Source organism: Antechinus flavipes, chromosome 2, assembly GCF_016432865.1.
Source record: "Antechinus flavipes isolate AdamAnt ecotype Samford, QLD, Australia chromosome 2, AdamAnt_v2, whole genome shotgun sequence".
Taxonomy (NCBI): domain Eukaryota; kingdom Metazoa; phylum Chordata; class Mammalia; order Dasyuromorphia; family Dasyuridae; genus Antechinus; species Antechinus flavipes.
Genome location: NC_067399.1, coordinates 441,197,526 through 441,223,151, shown reverse-complemented (window position 1 = coordinate 441,223,151; position 25,626 = coordinate 441,197,526). Strand labels below are relative to the sequence as shown.

At 38.4% G+C, this 25,626-nt stretch overlaps 1 protein-coding gene across 1 annotated transcript in view; it reads left to right on the top strand.

Moving 5' to 3' along the window:
* Nucleotides 1–890: 890 nt before the first annotated feature.
* SLA2 (Src like adaptor 2) overlaps nucleotides 891–25,626 on the top strand; it is a 31,814-nt gene continuing 7,078 nt past the window's right edge. The window contains exons 1-5 of the mRNA XM_051979248.1: nucleotides 891–1,316; nucleotides 10,052–10,182; nucleotides 15,630–15,756; nucleotides 17,724–17,810; nucleotides 22,411–22,514. Of these exons, the coding sequence (XP_051835208.1) occupies nucleotides 10,062–10,182; nucleotides 15,630–15,756; nucleotides 17,724–17,810; nucleotides 22,411–22,514 (439 nt within the window). The 5' untranslated portion in view covers nucleotides 891–1,316; nucleotides 10,052–10,061. The remainder of the gene's footprint in view (nucleotides 1,317–10,051; nucleotides 10,183–15,629; nucleotides 15,757–17,723; nucleotides 17,811–22,410; nucleotides 22,515–25,626) is intronic.

Here is a 25,626-nt window from a genome sequence, read left to right as displayed (position 1 = left end):
AATGGTATGCTTCAATCTGCATTTAGACTTCAAAGTTCTTTCTCTTTATATGGATAGATTTTCCATCACAAGCCTCTTAGAATTGTCTCAGATCATTATATTGCTGAGAAGAGCAAAGTCTTATCAAAATTGATAATTACACAATGCTTCTGTTACTATGTACTAGTTCTGCTCACTTAACTCAAAATCAGTTCATGTAAGAAAGACTGTCCAGGATTTTCTGAAATGGGCCTGCTCATCATTTCTTAGAGCACAATAGTACTCCATTACATTCATATAACACACCTTGTTCAGCCATTCATTTTTATATACAAGGGTCCTTTTACCTTTTTATGAATATATATATACTTTTTTATTATTTTATATATATGTACATATATATACACACACACACACCTTTGAATGTATATAGCTTTATTTACTGTTATCTCATTTGTTCTATACAACAACTCTTTAATAAAGGTTAGGTGACTTGCCCAGTCTCACAATTAGTAATAGGTCTGAGGTAGAATTTGAATCCAGGGCTCTCTGATTCCAAGAACATCTTTCTCTCCACTATACCACCTAGTTTCCAGTAATACTATATGGTATATACAAGATTTTGAAGGGTGCATGTTGAAAATTATCTTTGCATATATTTTGAAAATAAAAGGCTATTCTTTAAAAAAAAATAGTATATAGACAGGAATAAAAATTATTTTTGTTTTGAGACCTAAAAAGGTTTATATTTTTATTTTATGTTGGCCAAAACTAAAGTCTGGTGTCCCAATTCTTACAATTGTGCTTTTTTCCTTTAGGCAATATTGCTTTCTAGCTTAATTATGTTCTCCTAAAAGAGACTAGTCTAAAATAATGAAATAAGTTGCTTTGGGCTAAGACAAGAATGATGCTTTCTCCTCTAGAACAGGAACTTGTTGGTGCTTTTTACACTGTGTGCTGTCGTCAGAGGAAACCAGTGGTTCTAAGAACCACCAAGTCTGCAATGTCAACTAAAGACTCAAAGGAATCCTCCACCATTTCCTATCATACATCTTGAGAGTTTTAGGGGTTTACACAAGGTCTTGGGCTCCCAGACCAGAAGGATCAGGCTTAAAGGGTCTTCCCAGACTAGATCCACAAGAAGCCATCAGGACACGGGGAGTGCCACAAACTCTCCCAGTGTGGGGCACCCCAGACATGTTCCAGCGGACTAGCAAAATCTGACAATCCAGGGTAGAGACCCTGAAGGTTCACCCAGCCCTGTGGGAGGAACAGGCCCACCCACACCCTCTAGCACCTGGTTGAGAGCTTCTTGACACTCTGACAATGAAATCCTGGTAAGTGCATTTGTTTTGGTCAAAATGAGGAGGGGTGGAAAGGCATTGATTCCCTAGAATAGCCACATTTGATTTAAATAATGGTATCTAGTTTCCTATGGAGGGCTGAAGGAAGAAGTCACTTCTCCAGACTTCAACAGATGGACTAGCCACGGAGTCCCTGCCATGGGGAACACCAGGGAGGTGTGTGATGGAGGTCCCCGAATCCAAGTTCCGAGGTTTCCTAGGGATTATGGTCTAGGACAGCAATCCCCAGGAGGCTTGTGAATTATTTTTTGACAACAGCAAACATTTGAGTGTCCGCTGTGTGTGGGACTGTTTGCATGCTGGGGGAAGTACAAAATTCCCTAAGGCTTGCTCCCTGCCTTCATGGAACTTACAATCTAAAAGGAGCTAAGATAAGCAGTAACAGTAGACAAAATGGCCCAAATGCACCTGTAATTTGCAAAGTAACACACAGTGAGATCTATGGGAAGAGTCATTAATAGAGAGGATCAGGAAAGATTTCTTGAAGGGGGTGGTATAATTTTGATTTCAAATTCAGTCAGAGAGATGAATACATGGAGATTGCCTAGCGGACACAGGGTACAGCGTGAGCAAAAGCTCAGAGGGCCTAGTTAGGAATTAGTTACCTGTTTTGGGTGGGTGGGTGACTAGAAAGGAAACATAACCCCAGATTATGGAGAGTCTCAGTCACAGAAATGTGAAATTTGCTGATAAAATTAATTGTAAGGCAATAGACTAGAAAGAACCACTGACGATTTTTGAGTTTTTTGAACAGATGTATGCATAAGAATGCTTATTCTGGCAGCATTAGCAAATATGGAATAAAGAAGAGAAAAAGAAAAATATTAGTCTGGGCTATGTTGAATCATTCTGGGATACAAGTGGGCTTGGAAGGTATGAATTCAAACTGTAGAATCAACAGGATTTGGTAACTAGATTTGATTCAATTCCGCTAAACATTTATTAAGCACCTACTGTGTGCTGGGTATTGTACCAGGTAGAAGGGTTACAAACAAAAAACAACTACTCCCCGTCCTTAGAAAGTCTATTTGTAACAATACATACAAAAATAAAAATTAAATACTAAAACATGTACAACGTAAATACTCAATGGGTTTTGTTTTTGGAGAGGCAAGTATAGTAGCTGCTAAGAGGCTAAGGAAAGGAACTGACACTTGAGTTAAGCTTTAAAGGGATCTTGGAATTTCAGGAGCCAGGTGAGAAGGAAGCAGCCCGGGCAAAGCCTACCCAGAGACAAGAGGGGCAGTATCATGCACAGGAATAGTTAAGTTCCAGTCTGGTTAAAACATAAATAAAAAAGCTAGAAGGAAACAGCAATCACTCCAGCTTCTCTGGCAGGAAAACCGTTGAAATGGGAGCAAGAGCAGGACACAACTGAAACAACTCTTGAAATAGAAAAATCGGAAGAGGGACGACCAAAGGGACAGGTCCCATGGGAGATTGGAGGGAATGGGATCAAGGATGCACATAAAAAACCACCCCCTCTTCGTAAAGTGGAGGAGAAGAGAGAATGAGGGATGGTAAGGACACGAGGCGGAGAAGGGATAAATCGAGCTAAGCTTCCACTTTGTGGTGGAGAGAGGAGATTTGAAGTAACAGGTATAGGAAGCAATTGGAATACAAACAATCGGGTGAAACAAGGAATCAAAGATAAGCCCGTGGCAATTGTCATGGAAGACCAGGTGAATCATATTGTCTTAAAGAAAAATAGCAAAGTCAAAAGGAAGAGGAATTTCAAGGGGAGAAAGTGAGTTCCATTCTGGATTTCTTGAGTTTGACATTGAGAGACAGCTTGGTTCTTTGGAAAGCATGGTTAAGAGGAAGCTGTGGAGGAAAAGGTATGTGGAGTCAGAGGACCCACATTCAAATTTCAGCTCCTATGTGTCCCTGAAGAAATATAATTATCCCTTCCATATCATGGGAGTTAGGGGCACAGCACCCCCGAGATCTGGAAAATCCAGGTAAAAACTTTGAGCCTCCCTTTATGCCAGAGACAAAGTCTGATATTCTTTTTTTTATGGGATATTTATGGTATCTTAGTGTAAAATTTGGGTTAAGTTATTTGATCATAAGCTTTATGTCATTTCTGGCTTCTATAAACTCCAAAAAAATTCCCATTTAATTTATGATAACCTGCAATGTGGAAAGTCTTGATGTGGAAGCAATAACTGTAGTCATTCTACTTCTCCATGTTTATCTATAAAATGAGAGAACTGAATAAATGGCTTTATAGGACCCATCTACCTCTTAATTTATGATCCTAAAACCCGAGAGATTCAAGTGAAAATAGGAGCACACAAAATATTCCTGACCCTTCTTTAGGGGTCTTAACTTTGAAGAGGTTTGGTGGCAAGAACAGAGGAGCTCAACCTGGCAGCAAAAATGAGTACTCACATTTTGTGTATCCTCCAGAAAAAAATGAATTACTTGTCCCTCCTAAGATCATGAGCAGCCAGGTGGTGCAATGGATAGAACCCTGGGCCTGAGTCATGATTTCAAATCCAGCCTCAGACACTATCTGTGAGACCCCAGGCAAGATACTTTACCTTGTTTGTCTCAATTTCCTCATCTGTAAAATGAGCTGAAAAATGAAATGGCAAACTACTCCAATGTCTTTGCCAAGAAAATAGCAAATGAGGTTATGAAGAGTCAGATATGATTGAATGACTGAACTATAAAATAGCAAAGGATCTTACTTTCTATGAGTCTGAACTCAACTATTTTTAAAAATTATTTTATGTATTATTTATTATGATGATGATATATCATTTTCTTTTTTTTAATTTAAATTTTATTTTATTTAATAATAACTTTGTATTGACAGAATCCATGCCAAGGTAATTTTTTACAATATTATCCCTTGCACTCGCTTATGTTTCGATTTTTCCCCTCCTTCCCTCCACCACCACTCCCCAAAATGGCAAGCAGTCCTATATATGTTAAATATGTTGCAGTATATCCTAGATACAATATATGTTTGCAGAACTGAACAGTTCTCTTGTTGCACAGGGAGAATTGGATTCAGAAGGTATAAATAACCCGGGAAGAAAATCAAAAATGCAGATAGTTCACATTCGTTCCCCAGTGTTCCTTCTTTGGGTGTAGCTGTTTCTGTCCATCATTTATCCATTGAAACTCAGTTAGGTCTCTTTGTCATAGAAATCAACTTCCATCAGAATACATCCTCATACAATATCGTTGTCGAAGTGTATAATGATCTCCTGGTTCTGCCCATTTCACTTAGCATCAGTCCCATGTAGGTCTCTCCAAGCCTCTCTGTATTCATCCTGCTGGTCATTCCTTACAGAGCAATAATATTCCATAACGTTCATATACCACAATTTACCCAGCCATTCTCCAATTGATGGGCATCCATTCATTTTCCAGTTTCTAGCCACTACAAACAGGGCTGCTACAAACATTTTGGCACATACAGGTCCCTTTCCCTTGATATATCATTTTAATACACGCTGTTTTATGAATCATGTTAGGAGAGAAAAATCAGAGCAAAAGGAAAAACCATAGAAGAGGAAAAAAAATCAAAAAGAAGTGAACATAGCATGTATTGATTTACATTGAGTCTCAGTTCTTTTTCTGGATGCAGATGGCATTGTCTGTCCAAAGTCTACTGAGATTGCTTGGGATCACTGAGCCACTGAGAACAACCAAGTCTTTCACCGCTGATCATCTTGCTTTTATTTTGTACAATGTGTTCCTGGTTCTGCTTGTTTCACTCAGTATCAGTTTGTATAAATCTTTCCAGGACTTTATAAAATAATTAATTTGTTCATCACTTTTTAATAGAACAACAATATTCCATTATCTCCATATACTACAACTTGGTCAGCCTTTCCCCAGTTGATGGGCATGGACTCATTTTCCAATTCTTTGCCACCACAAAAAGAGCTGCTACAAACATTTTTGCACATGTGGGTCCTTTCCCTTCCTTTATGATTTCCTTGGGATACACACCCAGTAATAGCACTGCTGGGTCAAAGGGTAGGAACAGTTTTATAGCCCTTTGGGCATATGAATTCAACAATTTTTGAAACTGTCTACATACAACAACACGATAAAACACAAATCCCTACAAAGTATCAGTGTGGATAGAGAAAAGCAAACTGTAAAATAATAAGTTCTAAGGATACTCCATTCTTCTGTACATAAAAGGCTACAGTTGGGGTTGGAGTTGAGGGCTTGTAGGAAGGATAAAAAAGAGGGAAAGAGAGAAGGCAAAGGAAGCGTTTATTGAACACCAACTATGTGCCAGGCTCTGTGCTAAGCCCTTTATCACTATGATCCCCTTTGGAGGGAACTGGTCTCTAAGGTCCTTTCCAGCCCTATGAGTTTTGAATCTTGCTGTTTTCCTAGCCCAATCACTCCACTTTTCTGTGCCCCAGTTTCCTAGAAAGGTCATACATGCAATAATAAGGATTAGGCTGGAACAGGAAGAACTCCCTGACCCAGCCCTGATATGGTTCTGGTGGTTTGTACTTCAAGGTTGCCTCTTCCCCAGCTGACCAACCTTTCTGTCTTAAAAACAAGTTGTTATTGATGTCTGCTGGTTTTTTATATCACCATGATTTCCCCCAGTATTCCCCTCCCTGTCCTAGACTGCCATCCCATATAACAACCACAACAACAAAAATTAAAGAAGGAGAAGGAGGGGAAATCGGCATAACTGATGGAGCAACCATTTTAAGTGCTACAAATTGCTTCTGAAATATGTTTAGTTTGAGAGGAAGGGAGTGAACAGTCTACAAGGAGGACGCAGAGCACATTTAAATTAAATTAAATTTTTTGAGACATGGATCTTTTTGGCAGTCTGAAAAAAATCTATGAAGTCCTCAGAACAACTCTTTAAGAAATCATGATGATGTAGAGTACATGATACAAAAAAGAAGTTTTTTTTATTTTTTTTATTTTTTTACTTTATTGTAAAGTTTGGGTTAAATATTTGATCATAGGCTTTGTGTCATCTGCTGGCCTTTGAGTATCATCTGCGGCTTTCACAAAACTCTCCCAGAATAACCATTTAGCTTCTTATGCTGACCTGCAATATATTGAAATTGCAATGCAGAAAAGTCTTGATAAAAAATCTTTTATTAGCACCCAATATATATACACCCCATGTAGTAAAAAGAGCAACAATAACATAGTGGTCCTAAAGAAAGAGTATGGCAAAATGTTTGTAGCAGCCCTGTTTGTAGTGGCTAGAAACTGGAAAATGAATGGATGCCCATCAATTGGAGAATGGCTGGGTAAATTGTGGTATATGAATGTTATGGAATATTATTGTTCTGTAAGAAATGACCAGCAGGATGAATACAGAGAGGACTGGCGAGACTTACATGAACTGATGCTAAGTGAAATGAGCAGAACCAGGAGATCATTATACACTTCGACAACGATATTGTATGAGGACATATTTTGATGGAAGTGGATTTCTTTGACAAAGAGACCTGAGTTTCAATTGATAAATGACGGACAAAAACAGCTACTCCCAAAGAAAGAACACTGGGAAACGAATGTAAACTATCTGCATTTTTGTTTTTCTTCCCGGGTTATTTATACCTTCTGAATCCAATTCTCCCTAAGCAACAAGAGAACTGTTCGGTTCTGCAAACATATATTGTATCTAGGATATACTGCAACATATCCAACATATAAAGGACTGCTTGCCATCTAGGGGAGGGGGTGGAGAGAGGGAGGGGGGAAAAAAATCGGAACAGAAACGAGTGTCAATATAAAGTAATTATTAAATAAAAAATTAAAAAAAAATAAAACTTATTTTTAAAACATAAAAAAAAAAAAGAAAGAGTATGGCAGAAAATGATCTGTAAGCACAGTTTTATTTTGTTGCTGTTGCTGTCCAGAATAATAATTCTTCTTTAGCCTCCCAGAAATTGGAAGCTAAATATTTAAAGTTTCCTTTTTAAAAAATCATACCTGAAAAGAATATAAAACTTCAGTTAGGCGTTAGTGAAAATAAAGATGTAATTTTTTCCACTTTTAAGTTCAAGGGTTCCCCCGAAATCTACTCTGATCTATGCTATTGCTTCTTCTTTACAAAAGAGAAAACTGAGGCCCTCAGAGGAAAATTATTTGCCCACACACTGTTATTCACAGAATGGGGTCAAGAACTCAAATTTCCTGAAGCTCAGCTCAAGACTCTATGTAAAACAATGTTTTGGGTGTCTCTGTTCCCTTTAGTATTTCTCCAGTCTTATCTCCTTTTCCAAATACTTAAAATCCACCAGTCACCTCTGATCTCTCTGGACAGCTCCTCATGCTTTCTCTCTATCACAACTTAACCATTAACCAATTAACCAAATTAATCATTAACCAACCTTCTCTCCTAACCTAAGTTCCTGTATTTATCAGATACTGAAATCCAAGACAAAATTTAATGAGGTTGAACGTGAAGTCTTGCATTTGGTTTAAAAAACTATCTGTATCTATCTATGCATATTTGTGTGTGTATATATATGCATGTGTATTGTGCATACATATATGCATATACATAAGTATACACACAGATCAAGGAGGTTTGGGTAGGAAGAAATGTGGCCAGATCAGAATGGTGAGGAAAAATACCCCGAGGCTGAGGTTTTAGTGGACTGGAAACTGTGAGTCAACAGAATAAATTGGAAGCCAAAAAAAAAAACAAAAAAAAAAACGTTAATTTCGATTTTCACTTCAGGAGTTCCCCACCTGAGAAACATGTATCCTCAAAGAGTATAAGAATTTTTTCAAAGGGCATGGAGAATATGGGGTAAATAATTATGTTTTTTCAGTTGTGTAATGGTTTGCCATTTTCTTCTCTAATTACTTTTACAACCGAGAAAATTGAGGCAAACAGAGTGAAGTGACTTGTTCAGGGTCACACAGTATTTCAGATCAGGTTTAAACTCAGGAAGATAAATCTTCCTGATTCCAGGGCCAGCACTGTATCCACTGTTACACCTAACTGACCTAAATAACTATATTATCCTATTGAAATATTCCAAAAGTAGTAATGTTAGTGAAAAATATTACGGGCCCAAAAAAGTTTTCTTTATGAAAAATTAATCTATTTTCTTTCTGACAAATAATTTCTAGAATTTGTTTCCTTTAATGTAAAATAGGGGGAGTTTATTAAAAGCCAAGAGATATAGGAACCAAATAAATAAACAAATAAAATAAATAATAGTTGAGAATCCCTGCTATATATAGCACTAATTATCTTTATGCAGATGATTCCAAGATCCATATATGCAGACCTAATGTTTCTGAAGCTGAAGCCTAGTTCTGCAAAATGCCTATTAGATTTTGGTGTCCCAAAACAGAACTAATTATCCTCCCACATTACCACCAAACTTTCCCCTTAACCCTTCTCTATTGTTAAGAGAACCACTGTCATCCCAACCATCCAGTCTTGAAATCTCAATTTCAGCCTTGATTCGTCCCTCTCCCCCACATGCACAATCGTGTCATTCCTTTCATGCCCTTTCTCTTTATTCCCTTCTGGATCTTCACACAGTTACAACCCTGTGTAGACTCTCATCACCTCCAGCCTGGACTGTTGTAATAGCCTCCTAATTGCTTATCTATTCCAAGACTTTCTTCATCCCGATCCATCCTTCACTCTGTTGTCAAAGGGATTTTCCTCAAGAGAAGGCCTGACCCCAACATGCCTCTGCTCAGTAAACTCTATGGCTCCCTATTACCTTCAGGATCAACTACAGCCTTTCTGTTTGATACTCAGCAAATATGGATGCAATAGACATTAACTAAACACTGTGCTTGGGCAAAGGATCAGAAGAGGTTACCAAGTTAATATGAGAATAAGACACCAACAAAGAGCACTACGGTACATCCTTTTACATGATAATTGTGAAACAGAAGTACAAGCAAAGTGCTTTATGAGGTCCAGGGGGGAACAAATTACTGAAAGGGAGAAATGAGAGAAGGCTTCAAAGGGAAGGCAGAATTAAGGATGAGTAGGCACTTGTAGGGAAGGGAAAGAATTCCAGGCATTGCTAATACAGACAGGAGAACACAAGGCGTTTTCAGGAGACATAGAGGAAGGAGGACCTGAATTCAAATCCAGTCTCAGACACTTACTCGTTGTGTGACCCTGGGCAAGTCATTTAAGCCTATTTTCATCAATTTCCTCAATTGTAAAATAGCTAAAGAAGGAAATAGCAAAGCTCAAAACAATCTCTGTCCTGAAGAAGTTTGCTTCCTTCTAGGGTAGAGGAAAGTGATAGTCCCCCTGCTCTTCTCTCCTAGTCACAGCTCATCTAGAGTGTCTTCCCTTCCACAGTCTCATTTTAGAAGTGGCAGAGACCAGCCAGATTGTACTGAAGAGTGCAGAGACTGGAGACTATATAGAAAGGATGCAAAAAACTCAGATATATTTAGCCTGGAGAGAGAGGTTCCAGGTATACATGAAGCTTATTTCCAAATATCAGAAGTTCCCTTCTTCCTGGTGGGATCTCGCTTGTACAAGGCAAATGACTCCCAAGCTAACCCAGGTGGTGGTTGACAGAGGTAAAATTTGAACAAAGGTCTTCTGACCTCAAGTTCAACATTCTTCCACTGTTCCCCACTGCTCTGGCAAAATAATCTCCTCGAGGACTAGACTGGAGGGTTAGGTGGTGGTTGGGGCAGAAGAACAAGCCACGTTAGGAGCTGGATATCGATGATCCAAGTTTCTCTTTCAGATTCCTCCTCATGGCATGTTTCAGAGCCATCTGCCAAAGTACCATGGGAAGTTTGCCCAGCCGAAGGAGAACAAACCTACATCTTCCTGGGCTCTCTGCCAGAGGCCAGAGATCCGGGCTTTTACAGGAAGGTAAAATGCAGTCCTGCTTGGGCATCTCACTCCAGCTCCTCCTTAGTTAGTGGGGCTTTGGAAGGTATGGATCTAGAGGAAATCTCCAAACCTCGTTTTACCCGGTGATTCTCAACAACTTCCCCAGCTTTTTCTGGATTCAGGGTTTGCAATAAGGGGGCAGCTAGGTGCAGTAGTAGATAGAGCAATTGGATCTGGAATCAGCAGGACATGAATTCAAATGTGATCTCAAACACTTAAGGGCTGTGTGACCCTGGACAAAACATTTAAACTTGATTGTAAGTAAGTAAATAAATTTATCAATAAGATCTTTGCCATTTACTAACATCTGTTTGATTTTAGACAAATAATCTGACTTATCTGACCTCAGTAAAATGAAAGGGTTAGCCTCATTCCCTCTCTAGCTCCAAATTAATGATGCTATATTAGGTGCTGAGGAGACAATGACAAACCAAAATAATTCCCTGCCAAGGGATTTATGTTCTATCAAATCTTAGGAGAGCTTCATGTGGATAGTTTACCTCAGTGATTTCTTACACTTTTTTTTAAATAGCTTTTTATTTACAAGTTATATGTATGGATAATCTTACAACATTGACAATTTCCAAACCTTTTGTTCCAATTTTTCCCCTCCTTCCCTCCACCCCCTCCCCTAGATGGCAGGGTGACCAGTAGATGTTAAATATATTAAAGTATAAATTAGATACACAATAAGTATACATGACCAAACCGTTATTTTGCAGTACAAAAAGAATCGGACTCTGAAATATTGTACAATTAGCCTGTGAAGGAAATCCAAAATGCAGGCAGGCAAAAATAGAGGGATTGGGAATTCAATGTAATGGTTCTTAGTCATCTCCTAGAGTTCTTTCGCTGGGTATAGCTGGTTCAGTTCATTACTGCAGTATTGGAACTGATTTGGTTCATCTCACTGCTGAGGATGGCCAGGTCCATCAGAATTGGTCATCATATAGTATTGTTGTTGAAGTATATAATGATCTCCTGGCCCTGCTCGTTTCACTCAGCATCAGTTCGTGTAAGTCTCTCCAGGCCTTTCTGAAATCATTCTGTTTACACTTCTTTTTGTAAATTTTTTTATTTTAAACTTAAATCCAAAGTGAGAAAAATATATATATACAACAGGTCACAGGGATTCCACATAAAACAGTAGATTTCCATTTCAAGAAAACCTATATAATAAATACTACACATTGTTTTCAAATTTGCCCAGATTTTCTTTGCTTTCTTGGTTTTCTTTTGTTTCTGCTGTGTACTTTTTGCTTTATTTTTTCTCCCTCCCTCCCCTTCCTATAAAGAAGGGTACAATTAAGCATGGATAGATACATAGATATCTATTTATACAAATCTATACTCACACTATTTATAAGACCATTCTAGGCTTATTTCCTCCTATCATCATTACTCTGAAAGTGAACGGTATTTTGCTTCATAAGTTCATATCTTTTCATGTTTTTCTAAATCAACTAGGTCATTTCTTATACCACAGTTATGTTCCAACCCAACTGTCTATGAAAGTTTTCTCCCAATTTTCTGCTTTCCTTCTGTTCTTGACTATATAGATTTATCCTTTTTATACTTCAATAATGCTTTCGCCTTACAATATAGCATAACATCTGATACTGCTGGATCTACTTCCTTTACAGTTTTTTCCCCTGGTTTCTTTGAAGTTCCTTTTTTCTTTTGTTCTTCTAAATGAACTTCATTATTATTTTTTCTAATTCAGTAAAATAAATTTTTAGTAATTCAATTTGGATAACAATGAATATTTAGATTGGTTAAGTAAAATTGTCATTGAAAAATATGTTGATTGTATCTACTTATGAACAATAAATATTATTTCAGTGAATTAGAGCTGAGTTTATTTTATAAAAAGTATTTTGTGTTTATGTTCTTACAGTTTCTGTGTCTGTTTTGGCAGGTAAGCATTCAAGTATTTTAAATCTGTCTAGATATTTTAAATGGTCTAAAACAATATCGAACAATATTGCTGACATATTGTGTGGTTTCTCTACTTTTCCCTTTTGATTAAATCTGTTTTAACTTTAACTTTGTCTGAGATCATTATTTCTATCTCTGGTTTTTTTTCATATACTAAATTCTACTCCTGCTCTTTATTTTATTCTTCTGTGTAACTCTCATTTTTATAATGTTTCCTGAAGGCAACATAATTGTTGAATTACAATTTTTAATCTGCTATCCATTTCCATTTTGTGGGTAAATTCATTCCATACACATTCTAAGCAACAATTATTTGTGTATTTTCCTCCTTCCTATTTTTTCTTTCAATGTTTCTCACTCCATTCCTATGCCTCTTCACTCCTCTGCTTTACTTTTACTCCCTCCTCTCCCCACTTATTCCTTAATATATTCACCTCTCTAAGAGTCCTTCATTGTACTTGTGCCCCCAACCTCTTTGTCCTCTTATTTCTTTCTAAATTTAGATGATTTATGCCCTTCTAGTGGTTCCCTCTTTAATCTATTCTTGATAAAAGTAAGGTTCCAGTACTACTTGCCCTCCTCCCTACTAGCTTCTTTTGTATCAATTTTTCCTTTTATGCTTCATTTGTGTAAGATAATTGCCCCTTTTTATCTCTCTCTTTTTTTTTTTAAAGAATCACATAGGTCGGCCCATGGCTTTCTTTCAAACTACTCAAAAAATGCATTCATAAGGGTATTGCTCATCTTTCACATGTATGAATTAAAGTTTGACATTATTGAATTCCTTATAATTGGCCTTTAATATTTACATTATATTTCTTCTGGATGTTATATGTCAAATTTTCCCTTCAGTTCTAAGAGTTTTGTCACAAAAACTTGGATTTTTAACTCTGAGATTGAATTGGCCTCTGGGAAGAACATCCCTCCTCAGTTCAGGATACCCAAAGCACTACTATCCCTGAACTATAGCTTCTAGAGCAGATGTCAAACACAAAGTCTATTAAGTCACATGTAAGTCACAACATTCCCAAGTGCAACCTGAACTAGATTAACCTTTAATCTAGTTTTAGCCAACCTAGATTGTAAAGTGATATCTCAAGGTTATTTTAATTTGCATTTCTTTAAAGAACAATAATTTACAGCATTTTTTTCATATTACTATGTGTAGCTTTGATTTCTTCATCCAGAAACTTCCTGTTCATATCCTTTGCCTATTTATCAATTAGGAAATAACTTGTATTCTTACAAACTTGACAAAATTCTTTCTAACCCTTTACCTGAGAAACTGTCTCTATATAAAATTTCCTCCACGATTTTCTGCTTTCCTTCTTATCTTGGCTACATTGGTTTTATTTGTATAAAAACTTTTAAACTTAATATGATTAAAATTTTCAATTTTTATGCTTCACAATGCTCTCTATTTCTTATTAATTCATGAATTGTTCCCCAGGCATGAGTTTGATAGGCAGCTGTTTTAGTATGTTTTTATAGTAATAAATGTATGGATAATATAGACACAAACATAAACTATATACATATGTGGTTTTCAAATTAGAAGTGCCAAACAAAAAGCTGAACTCCTAAGTTGGCTGAACCAAATAAAAATGTAATTGGGAAAATTTTAACAAAATAAATACAATAGAACTTAGATTACAAGTGGTTTCCTAAGCCAAGATGCGGCTTGCCAGCATCCTTATATATGCTCATGTGCCCTTCCTGGTTTCTCTTTGAATTCTGGAAGACAAACCTTGCAATTATAATAAACTCAGTTCTATAACACAGGGCCTTCAACCTCCTCCCAGACTTCAGGAAGTTGAAGTTCTGGGCACTTTGTTGCTGAGAAATATAGTATTTGTACTTTGAGAACAAAGATTGTTTCATTTTTGTTTGTGCATCTCTAGGGCCTAGTATAGTGCCTGGAGCATAGTAGGACTTAATAAATGCTTCTTCATCGATTGATTGATTGATTGAAGTAGCCCAGATTGAGAAAAAAGGAGAAATAAATTTCTTCATGAATAATTTGGGTCACCACCTTCTAAATAAGAGAGAAAAGGCAGTCTCACTGCACTGAAATCAGTTTCCTAGTGATAAATATTATCTCACACAAAAATTCTGGGAGGTGAGTACTATCCTTATTTTATAGTGAGAAAACTGAGGCAAAAAGAAGTGATTTATCTAGAGCCATGCAGCAAATAAGTCTGAAGCTAGATTTGAAATAAGTTCTTTTTGACTCCAAGCTCAGTCTTCTATTCATATATTAATAATAATAAAGCTGACTTTTAGGGATGGGGTTGGGGATAGGGATTTGACCTGTGATTTTATCAGAGTATGGAGCTCCAATTTAAAAATTCATACTAACACAGGTTGGTAGGGAATAATGTAGGTTGGTATGGAATAATGAAAACCATTACAAACTCACCACCAAAAGAGCAAACACAAAATAATCCATTCTGATATCCAGGACTGGAGCACCACATAGCTCCAAGAGCTTTCCCCTACTCATAAAATTTCAGTTTTTGAAAGAACTTCTCAGGTGAATCTCATCTCTTCAATCACCGGCTCATCAGTTAAAGCTGGAGGAAGCACTCTCAACAGGAGTCATGGCAGCGTACACTGAGTGTGAAGTCACCTAGTCTTGGTGACCAGTTAGAATGAGGCATAAAGTCCCCCAGCACTACACAGCGGGAATAAGAAGGAACGGCAGAATCAAAGCTGGAAGGAGGCTAGTCTAACCATTACCTGAAGAAAAATACCTTTGGAGAAGCTGCCTAATAGAAAGTATTCTAGGCTTAGAAAGAAAAAAGACTCGCTTCAAATCCTCCCTAACTACATTTGTGGGTCATTCCATTTAATATTCCTTCCCTAGATCTTGATTTCCTTACCTGTAACATATTTGTAGTTTTTTGTTTTTGGTTGGTGAGGCACTCAGGATTAAGTGACTTGCCTGGAGTCACACAGCTAGTGTCAAGTGGTTAAGACCAAATTTGAACTCAGGCAGGGCCAGTGCTCTGTTCACTGTACCACCCGGCTGCCCCTCTAGTACCTTCTTCATAGGTTGCCACAAGAATCAGATAGTCCATGTAAAGTGCTTCTCTCCCTGATATCTGCCCACTCATTACTTTTGCAAATATTAAAGTACCACATGAGAAGCTTGGCAAAATGGATTCAGATCCTGACTCTGCTATTTTAGAACCTGTGGTATTTTGAGCAAGTGAGCTCTCAGGAGGGACCTCAATGTCCTCATCTGTGGAGTGAAGTTAAACTGAACGATGTTCAAGTTTCCTTTCTGCTCCAAATCAGTACCTGATAATTTCTTCAATGTCTAAAATGTTCTAGGACTGTGATTTACAACTATCAGTCCTCAGCAATTCCATTTTAAGGATAAGGAAACTGAGATTTATCAGAAGGAAGGGATCAGTCCAAGGTTATACCGTCAATCGATGGCAGGGCTTGGACTAGAATCCAGGTCTCTCTTTTTTCTCTTCCAGAACTCTTGACTGTTCCTGACCCTCCAGATGAAAGCAAGGCTATGGCTGTGGCTTTGGACAGTTTCCCAGCTGGGGAACATGGGGAGCTGGTGCTGAGACTTGGGGAGCCGCTGACCATCATCTCTGAGTAAGTCTGTCGGTAAGACTGGGACACAGAGAGCTAAACCAGCGCCATCCATCCCTGGCTGCCTGGGCCAAGCACAAAGCAAGCCACGCTTTGGACAGCAGATCCCAGGAATCCAGGGTGACTCTGTCGCCCGGCAGAGGCAGCTCACACCAGACCAAGCCCTGACTCCCAGAGCCCGTGCTCCCTCCACTACTTCATTAGGCTGTTCCTTGTTGCTCAGGCGGGATCGATGGGAACCCCCAAACCCTGCCCAGGATCCCTCACCTCCCTGGAGCTTCACACCCTTGAAAAAAGTCTCAAGAGCTAATGAGCGAGTTCTCCACCTCTTGAGATATTTCAACAGAGGCTAGACAGACTCCTTGCTATTAGGGAGGTTGTAGAAGGAGTTTCTGCCCAGAAGAGAGCCAGAATCTGAACAGCAGCATCCTTCTACCATTAGCAACCTGCCCCGCCAGCAGAGCTGGAGCATCAGGAGGCTCCACACAAACTGAGAAGCAGGCAGACGATCTTCAAAATGCCTTTCACCATCTGCTTTCTCATCCCCTCTCCCCAAAGCTAATTCTCCAGCGGGGAGGCACCCTGCCTCCCAGGGACCAAAGTGCTCCACTCTTCGGATGGCTGGGGGCCTTTGGAGGTGACTCCTTTCCTCTCCCCTCAGTAATTTGTGCTCATAGCAAAGAGGGCCTTTCAGAAAGGATGTCTTGATTTTCTGGTTTATCCTCTCAAGGACTGTGATAATAAGTCTGGCCACTCAGCAGTGGCACCGCAGTCAGGCTACTCCTTCCTGTTTCTAAGGCTGTTTGTGTCTGAGAGCCACGGAATCTGGCTAGGAAGAAGACCCGTTGTCACTCATTCCAGCTCGTGCCTGAGCAGGAACTCTCTCTACAACTTCCCTAACAACAAGGGGTCAAACCGGAATCCACTGATGGAGAACTCACTCATTAACTCCTGAGACTTTTTTTCGGGGTGGGGGAGGTGCTAGGGAAGTGAGGTTTGGGGGATTCCCATCAATCTCAATTTAGCAACAAGGAGCAACAGAATGAAGTAGTGGAGGGGACACAAACTCGGAATCAGACACGCGTGGGTTCAAATCCCATCTAAGACACTATGTATGACGCTAGGTCAGTGATTTAATCTCAAAATGAGGAGAATTTGGACTCAAGGGCCTCTGAAGTCTCAGCTCTAGATATATAGTCTTCTTAGCTTTTTTTTTTGCCTCAGTCTCCAAATCTTGCTCAGGCTAACAGAGCATTGGCTACTTACATCAAGTCAGCTGGTATTTATTAAGCTCCCACAATGTCCCAGGTACTGTGCGAATCCCTGGATGCTCTGCTCATCCTCCTACTGATCATCTACTCTGCTTTCATTATGGATCAGTTTGCCTCTCCTTTAGCAACCTGAGGCCCCTCACTCCTGGAGGGATCCCCACTCCTGGAGAGGTTCCCAAATTTAGCTGGCTTAGTGCCCTGTAGCTCAGAACTCCAGACATAAAGCAGTTCACTAATAGCCTAAATTCCAATGTGTGCCCAAACCATGATGTTCTGGTAATGAGGCTGCTCCTACTGCTCTGCGGATCATTCCCACTCTCCACTCCTGGTTCCAAGAAAGGCTTTATGGCCCAGGACACAATGATCCTCTAAGTCTATGCATATCATGAGAAGGACCCATCTTAATCAACAAGCACTTACTAAGTGCCTACTTTATGCCATGTCCCTTGTGTCGGGCACAAAAGGATACCCAAAAAAGAGAAAGAAACAAGTTCCTGTCCTCAGAAAATTTGCATTCTAATCGAAGGAGACAAGAAGTTCACATACAAATTTAGATAGAATAAATATATTTAGCTCTGAACTCTTGAGGAAAGAAGAGCTCGAGGAGTAAAGAAGAGAGAGTTTCAGGGGTCATTTTCCTGCTTTAGCAATTGCCCCTACTTTGGAGAAGGGAGTTTGATGGACTTCTTTGGGTTGCAGCAACGGAGACTGGTGGAGAGTTATGTCTGAAGCCACTAACCAGGAGTTCAGTATTCCCAGCAGCCACGTGGCCAAAATCTCTCATGGGTAAGTTTTTCTCAATCTCTTAGAAAATCCCGTCCTAGAAATTATGCTCACTTTCCTGGGAGGAGAAGACAGGAAATCAAGCTGTAGTTCTGACATCAATGGGACCCTGGGCAAGACCATTCTGCTCCTCGGGGCTGCCATTTCCTGTGTAGGGAGGATGTGGACTAGATGGTCTTTAAAGTATTTCCAGCTTTGAAATTATGTGGTCTAATGTCCCTTCCTGATGTGACATTCTATAGTTCTTTGGTGTCTTCCCCAGAGGTCTTCCCCTTAAGGAAACTTCCAGGGATGGTGATAGAGGTTTAAAATTTACAAAGTCATTTTCTCAATATAACCCTACAAAGCAGATAAGACATATCTTGTCATGATTCAGCTATGATATCAGACCACAAAGAGAAAGCCCAACCCTGCCCCCTCTTTATTTGTGTCTTGGATCTTATCTCCTTCTATCTCCTCCAGGAATTTGTCATTCTCTCATTCTCATTCACCTTCAATCTCTACTTTTCTAATGGCTTACAAATATAGTTAAGTTCCCTACTGATCCTTTAAGAAGCTTCCCTTGAATCTGCCATCTCCTCTAGCCACTGTCATCCATCCTTAGAAATAATCACTATAAGCACTCACTTCACTTCGTCATCACTCACTCAGTCCTTGACCCCTTACAATCTACTCTCCTGAAACTACTCTTTCAAAAATCACCAGTGATTTACTGATCAAGCTGAAGACTTATCTTCCTTGATGTCTACACAGCATTTGATACAGTTGATCGTCCCCTCTTCCTGAATATGCTTTCCTTTCTTGGATATTGCACCATTGTTCTCTCTTGTTTTTCCTCTCTGCCTCCCTCGCTGGGTCTTTCCCCATCTTCTACCCCTTAATAGCTGACATCTCTTTTTTCCTGGATCTTCTCTTCTTTTCTTTGCATTCCCCCTTGGAGTGCCCATAAGTTCTATGGATTCTCCTGTTATCTCTGAATTTGACTTGCACGTTTCTATTGCCAATCATCTTTTTTCTGACTTCTCATCTTACACCTCCAGTTGTTTGATGAATAGCTCCATCTGGATGCCCCATAAGGATAGGGATCTATCCTGTGATCTCATTGGCATTTTTTGATCCATTTTCTATTTATTTTTGCATTAATTGCTAGTTTGAATAGGTCAGGTAGTATTTGCTTTAATTGAACACGATATCTTATCATCTTTAATTTTTCTTCTAATTTGGTACTGATTTTGTTCTCCGTTCTAAGAAAGCAGTAGTCTAAATATCCAAAGACAGCTGATTAGAAATGACTCCCACATTGATATCTAGTTGTTAAATGACAAGATTCTATTAAGTTTGAGTAAGACAACTTTAGGCTCAAAATCCATGATGCTATATGATTAACATCATTTCCAAAAAGGGTATTAGATTTTTCACTACATCCAATGCCCTCTAACTCTTTCTTTTATTTATTTATTTTTAAATTGCCCTTTTTAAATTAAAGCTTTTTATTTTCAAATTATATGCATGAATAATTTTTCAATATTAATCCATGCAAAACCTTGTCTTCCAGTTTTTCCCTCTTTCTCCCCCACTCCCCTTCCCTAGATGGCAAATAATCCAATATATGTTTTATCAACATTGTCAAAATATATGTTAAATCCAATATATGCATACATATTTATACAATTATCTTGCTGCATAAGAAAAATCAAATCAAAAAGGAAAAAAATGAGAAAAAAAATGCAAGCAAACAACAATAAAAAGAGTGAAAATTCTATGTTGCGATCCACACTCAGTTCCCCCAGTCCTCTCTCTGGGTATAGATGGCTTTCTTCATCACAAGATCATTGGAACTGACCTGAATCATCTCACTGCTCCAACTTTCTTTTTAAAGAAAGTATTTATTTTATACAGGTATAAAAGCTTCATTGTGCGTTAGGTATAAATCTGAGTCTCTTCTGCTTACTGGTCCTGAACTGTATGTGTTCCAGCTTATTTTTCACTATATCTCCCTATGGACTTTTGTACTGAAGCCACAGAATTTTATAAGATATATTCATTTCATCTGGAGGGCTTATAGAATTTCTCTCTCACATTATCCTCTGCAACAATTACTAGTGGCCAAAATTGCATTTACTTTCATGGTGGTTTTTTTTTTTTTTTTTTTTTTACTTATCCTCATGATCAATGCAGGATGAGGTAGCTAAGCATCCCATGTTTCTTGTTACCTGTTAGACTTTCAGTGAGACCAGCTCTGCCAACTCCTTTACTTCTCTAAAGAAAATATGCACATTGGATTCAACTTCCTCATTTCTTGGGGTTTCCTATAGTAAGAATATCAGTAAGGATGTGATATAGTTCCTCCAATACCATGTTGACTCATTGGTCAGTGGAAAAGGACCTTTAGAGGGCCAGTGGCTGAATTAATATTTTCTTTTTTTTTTTTAAGATTTTTAATAGTATTTTATTTTTCCAAATACATGTAATACATTGTAACATTCATTTTTACAAAATCTTGTGTTCAAAATTTCTTTCTGTCTCCTTCCCCTTCTCAGCTTCCCAAGACAGCAAGCAATCTGATATAGGTTAAATATACACATGAATTATTATTTTCAGGTGTCTAAAAACTATGTAATTACTAACATTGACTGGCCCTTTTTTTTTAAATCCTCTGTTCATTGTCAGGGCAAAAGTATTAGGGGATGAAGTATTTTTCTTTACTTCTTGGGTTGCCATGATCAAAAATTCATAAAATCATAAATTGATTTTGAGCTGGAAGGCAAGTTAGAGGTCATTGAGTCTAATCATTTTCTTTTTTAAGTGAGGAAAAGAGGCTGAAAAGTTTAGTGACTTGTTCAATGTCATATAAAATAATAATAATAACAATTATAAATATTAACTAATATTTACACAGCATTTACTTTGTACCAGGCACTGTGCTAAGCACTTTACAATTATTATCTCATTCAATCTTTACAACAAACTTAGGAGATAGGTGCAATATTATTTCCATTTTACAGAGAGGGAGCCTAAAGCAAACAGAGCTAAATGATTTACCCAACATCACACAACTAGTAAGCTAGGAAGGAAGGATTTGAATTCCAAGCAGTCCCAACTCAGTGTTCTGTCCATAGCCGTTACCAAGTATCCAGCCTGCTGGCAATGAAGCTCTCCATCCTTAGTCAAGCTATCCTCAGAAAATAGAATTTTGTTAAGACCACAGTGAAATATTTTTTCCAGCATGGCAAAAGCTACTGAATGGGGACATTCAGGTCCTATGAGTGTACAGAAGAATATTTCTTTTGAAATCTATAGTCAACCCTCAACTTTCCCAATCTCGAGAATTCAAATGGTTTTATTAGTAACCTTATTTTCACTTTCCCACTGGTACCATTGCACAATCTTGACTAGTTAAGGTAGAGAAAAGAATGAGGAACATGATGTGTGCAAGTGTGTGGAACAGTTGGTAGTGCTTGGTATCCTATTACTGGTCTTGTTCACCCTCTCCTTGTAAAAAGCTCCCTATGCATTTGTTGCATATTTTCATCTGTTTGCCTTTAAAACTCAACTTTTTTGTTGCAATTGTATTCCCAAAATGTAGTGCAAATTCTTTGAGCTCTAAGTCCAAGTGGGCAAAGTCAGTGATTCAACTTAGAGAGAAAATAGAATAATTTGTTACTCAGAAAATAGGTGTGAACAAATGATTTATTAATCTGCAAAAAGGAAAGTATTTATAATACTAGAGTTCACTTGTTATAAAATGATTATATTGTTTGAAATCAATGTGTTGGGTTTTTTTTTTTTCTTTTTGAAATGTTAACATCAAAAATCCTGGGGAAAAATTCTAGAAAATTCTAGGAAATAAGAACCAAAAAAAATGTTTTCCATGTTACAAGTTTTATTTTGCATAACACATTTATTTCATCATTACTATATTAGGAAAAATGCATATTATCAGAATTAATGTTTTGTTATAACAGTTAAATTAATTAATGTTTTGTTATACAGTTAAAGAACTGTATGCAGAAAAGTATATTTTTAGCAACTTCTAGCAAAAGATTATGGTTTGTTGTGGTTGTAGGAACTTAACCGCCTATTTCCCAAGTTTGATGTATAATATTTGTGTTTTTAACTCTGTTTTCTAGGAATGTTACCCCCAGGAAAATCTAAGATTGACTCTACTTACAATAAGCCCTTTCTAAGCTGAAAGTCATTATCCTAAGGAGTTTATGGCCTAAATAACTAACCCAGATGAACCTAGGGATTCAGGGGTGTCATAGTCCACTTATGAGTTAATTTAGGCTTTCCTTTCTAAAGGCTGTAATTCTCAGAATCATGGAACCGTAGAACATCAGAGCTTTAAAAGGGACCATAGTTCCCTATTTCACAACTCTATTGTAAACCATTTTACAGCTCTGAAAAATGACGCTTGGAAGTGCTATCCCCTGTTCCACATAGATGCCCCACTGGCTCGGATTTGTTGTCCTGGGCCCATATCCTGTGAGGGAAGCAGATAAGGATAGGAAGGGAAAGGGAGCAGGGAAGGCTGCCAAGGTACGCCAAGTATGGTAGACTCACCCTCTGAATGGATATTTGACTTTCCTTCCTCTTTTCCCAGCTGGCTCTATGAAGGCCTGAATCGAGAGAAAGCAGAGGATCTTCTGCTTCTCCCCAGCAACCACGGAGGATCCTTCCTGATCCGGGATAGTCAGACCAGGAGAGGTACAGACTATAGAGACTGGGACTGGGCAGGACGGGTGCCCTAGTGTGGAAGCTGGTTTGGATTGGGCTGCAGGAGCTGAGTTTTTAAAGAAAACTTCCCTAGCGTCCAGAATTTGACAAAGAATTCATTTTGATTTAGTGAACATTTCTTAAGTGCCTACTATGTGCCAGGGATTGTGCTAGACCTTGGGGATATAGCGAACAAATAAAAGAGAAATAACCATTGCCCTCGAAGAAACAATAATTAGAGGGAACAAGAAGTAAACGAAATGATGACAATTCCAGGTTCAATCATTGTGTGGGTCAGTTTTCTTGTCTTTCTTATATGATCATAGATGCTGATCATTACCCTAGTAACCTAAACTTATATGGATTCATAGCTTTGGCTAAAAGAGATCCTGATCACAGGTTATGGATGATTCAATGAAAATCCATCTGACCATAGTGGGGAAGCCATGACATTAGTTCTACTGAGAGTAATTAGTATAGCAACTTTGAAATCAAGATATAAGCATTTATTAAGTGCCTACTGTGTGTCCAACACTGTGCTATAGCTACAACCAATAAAAATGGAAGTATTTCTATCTTCAAGGAGAAAGAGAACATTTACATTAATAAATGTAACCCTGTTTTAAAGAGCCAGTTGTATCGGACTGTCCTCATTGCTTTGCATCTGCAGAAGGGGCAGGACAGACTTGAAGAAGCAGGAGTTAGAGAAAATCTCTTTTAAGTCTCTTCAATTGCTTCTGGCTTCCAGCTTTAAAAAAAAAAAAAAAGATAAAGTAAATGGGGGAAAGGGAAGAAGGAAGGCACTAGTCCTTGAGGAAAAGACGGATTCTAGGAGGCAGAAGTGATGAGGGAATGTATTCCAGTCAGGGATTACAGGCCAAAGATATGGATGGAGATGGGAGATAGAGTGCTGTATTTAGGAGATAGCAAGAAAGTTGTATTAACTACACTAAAGATTGTGAAAAGGAGAATACCTATATAACAAGGGTACAAAAGTAATTGTTTATATTTGATCTAAGATGTTTAGGAGTTTTGGGGGAGAGAACACATGAAGTGATTAGAACACTTTTAGGATCTCCAAGATCTCAGAAAGAAAGCTCAGAAACCTAGCACCATGGTGATAGTAGAAGAAACACTGGACCTAGATTTGAATCTAGGCTATGATTTTGTTGTTGTTGGTATGTTCTGTTTTTCTGTCATCTAGATTTCTTCCTATATCTATTTTTCTTTTCCCTCTTTGAAAGCGCTTTCTAACAAAAGGACTTTTTTTTTAAACAGAGAAAAAAAATCATTAGAACCCATCAACACAATGAAGGAAAAAATATGATATGTGCAGTGTTCCATAATTGTGGATTATTGTGACCAGTAGTCCCCTTTACTCAGCCCCTTTACAATCAGAGGAAGGGTTGTCTTATCTCTTCTTTGGAGCCACTTGGAAACAATCTGTTTTGATCCATTCATATTGCTGTAGATATTGTGTAGCCTGGTTTTTCTTACTTTACATCAGTTCATATGAATCTTTCCATGATTTTCCCTAATCATCATGTTTGTTGTTTCTTATAACAGTAATATTCCATTACATTAATGAACTGTAACTTATTTAGTCATGCCCTGATTGACTTCAGCTTTGATTCCATTTCTTTGCTACAGCAAAAAGTGCTGCTATATTTTGATGTATACTGAGGGAAGGAGGGACAGCTTGCTTTCTTTTTGTCAGTGACCTTCTTGAATATCTAGCTCCGATTTTAATGTCTAATGTGATTTTAAGTCTTTTCATCTTTCTGTTTCTGTTCTCCCATCTGTAGGATAAGAATAGATAAGACTAGATGAGCCTACCCAGATTTAAGGATCTTCTGCTGCAATTGTCCCCACACCACGTCAGTACCAAAGAGCCTGAGCCCAGTTAAGCCACCATGATTTGAGGTTGTAAAGGTCAAATCTCAATTATCCTGGCTCCTTCCTTCTCTCTCATAAGAGAGCAAAGATGAAATTCCGTGTTTCCCTTGGAGTAGTACAGGAGGATGAAGTTGAAGTCCTACCTAATGTGGATTTGAGATTTCATTGTTGATTTTTTTTAAGTGAACCTTTAGAAAGATCCAGAACCATCCCCCCCTTTTTTTTAACAAGTAAACTTTTCACAGGATAAAAAGGAAATCATGAATAGAGGGAAGATACTGGAATTGAGAGCTGGGAAAAGCTTCTAGCAGAAGATAAGATTTTAGTTGGGGAAGCCAGAGGGCAGAGATAAAAAGAGCATTCTAGACATGGGGGACACTAGAGAAAATGCCTGGAGCCAAAGATGGAGTACAGAGAAGAATGGGAATTGGGGGGGGGGGTATAGGAGAGATGCTGCAAAGGTAAAATCAACAGGCCTTGATGGAGGCTAAGAGGCAGTGAGGAGCCCAGAATGACTCTTAGGTTTCAAGCCTGAGAAACTGGAAGGATGATGTCCTCTAGAGTAATAAGAAAAGTGGGGAGGGCTTAGGGAAAATTTAATGAGTTGTTTTGGACATATAGAGTTTAAGGTCTCTGCTGGACAGCTGGATTGAGATGTCTAAAAGGCAATTGGATACGTGAGTTTGGAGACGAGCAGAGAGGTCGGGGCAGGAAAGGTAGATTTGAGAATCATCAGCACAAAGTAAACCCAAGGGGAGCTGAGACCTCCAAGTGAAATAGAATGGCCAGAGAAGAACAGGCCCGTGAAGAACCTCTATGATTAGAGAAGGCTAGGATATAGCCAAGGACACAAAGAAGGAGGAGAACCAGGGGCGGGGGAAGTCCTGAAGACCTAGAAAGGAGAGAGTAAGCAAGGTGTCAAAGGACATCAAAGGGGTCAAGGAGAATGAAGATGGAGAAAACTGGTGGAAGAAGCTTCTACCTACAAAGTTCCCTAGACTAATGAAATCATAGATCCAGCTCCCCTCTCAATCCCCCTAAAAATCATAATGCCTTTTTTATTTTTTAAGCTGCTATATCACTTTAGCTACGCCTAGGGCCTTTTTAACTGGCTATTCTAAACCTGTACTTGTTTGATTTTTTAAATCTATGTGCAAGACATTTATCTTTGCCTCCAGATTTAAAAAGTCTACTTTCCTGAGCTATT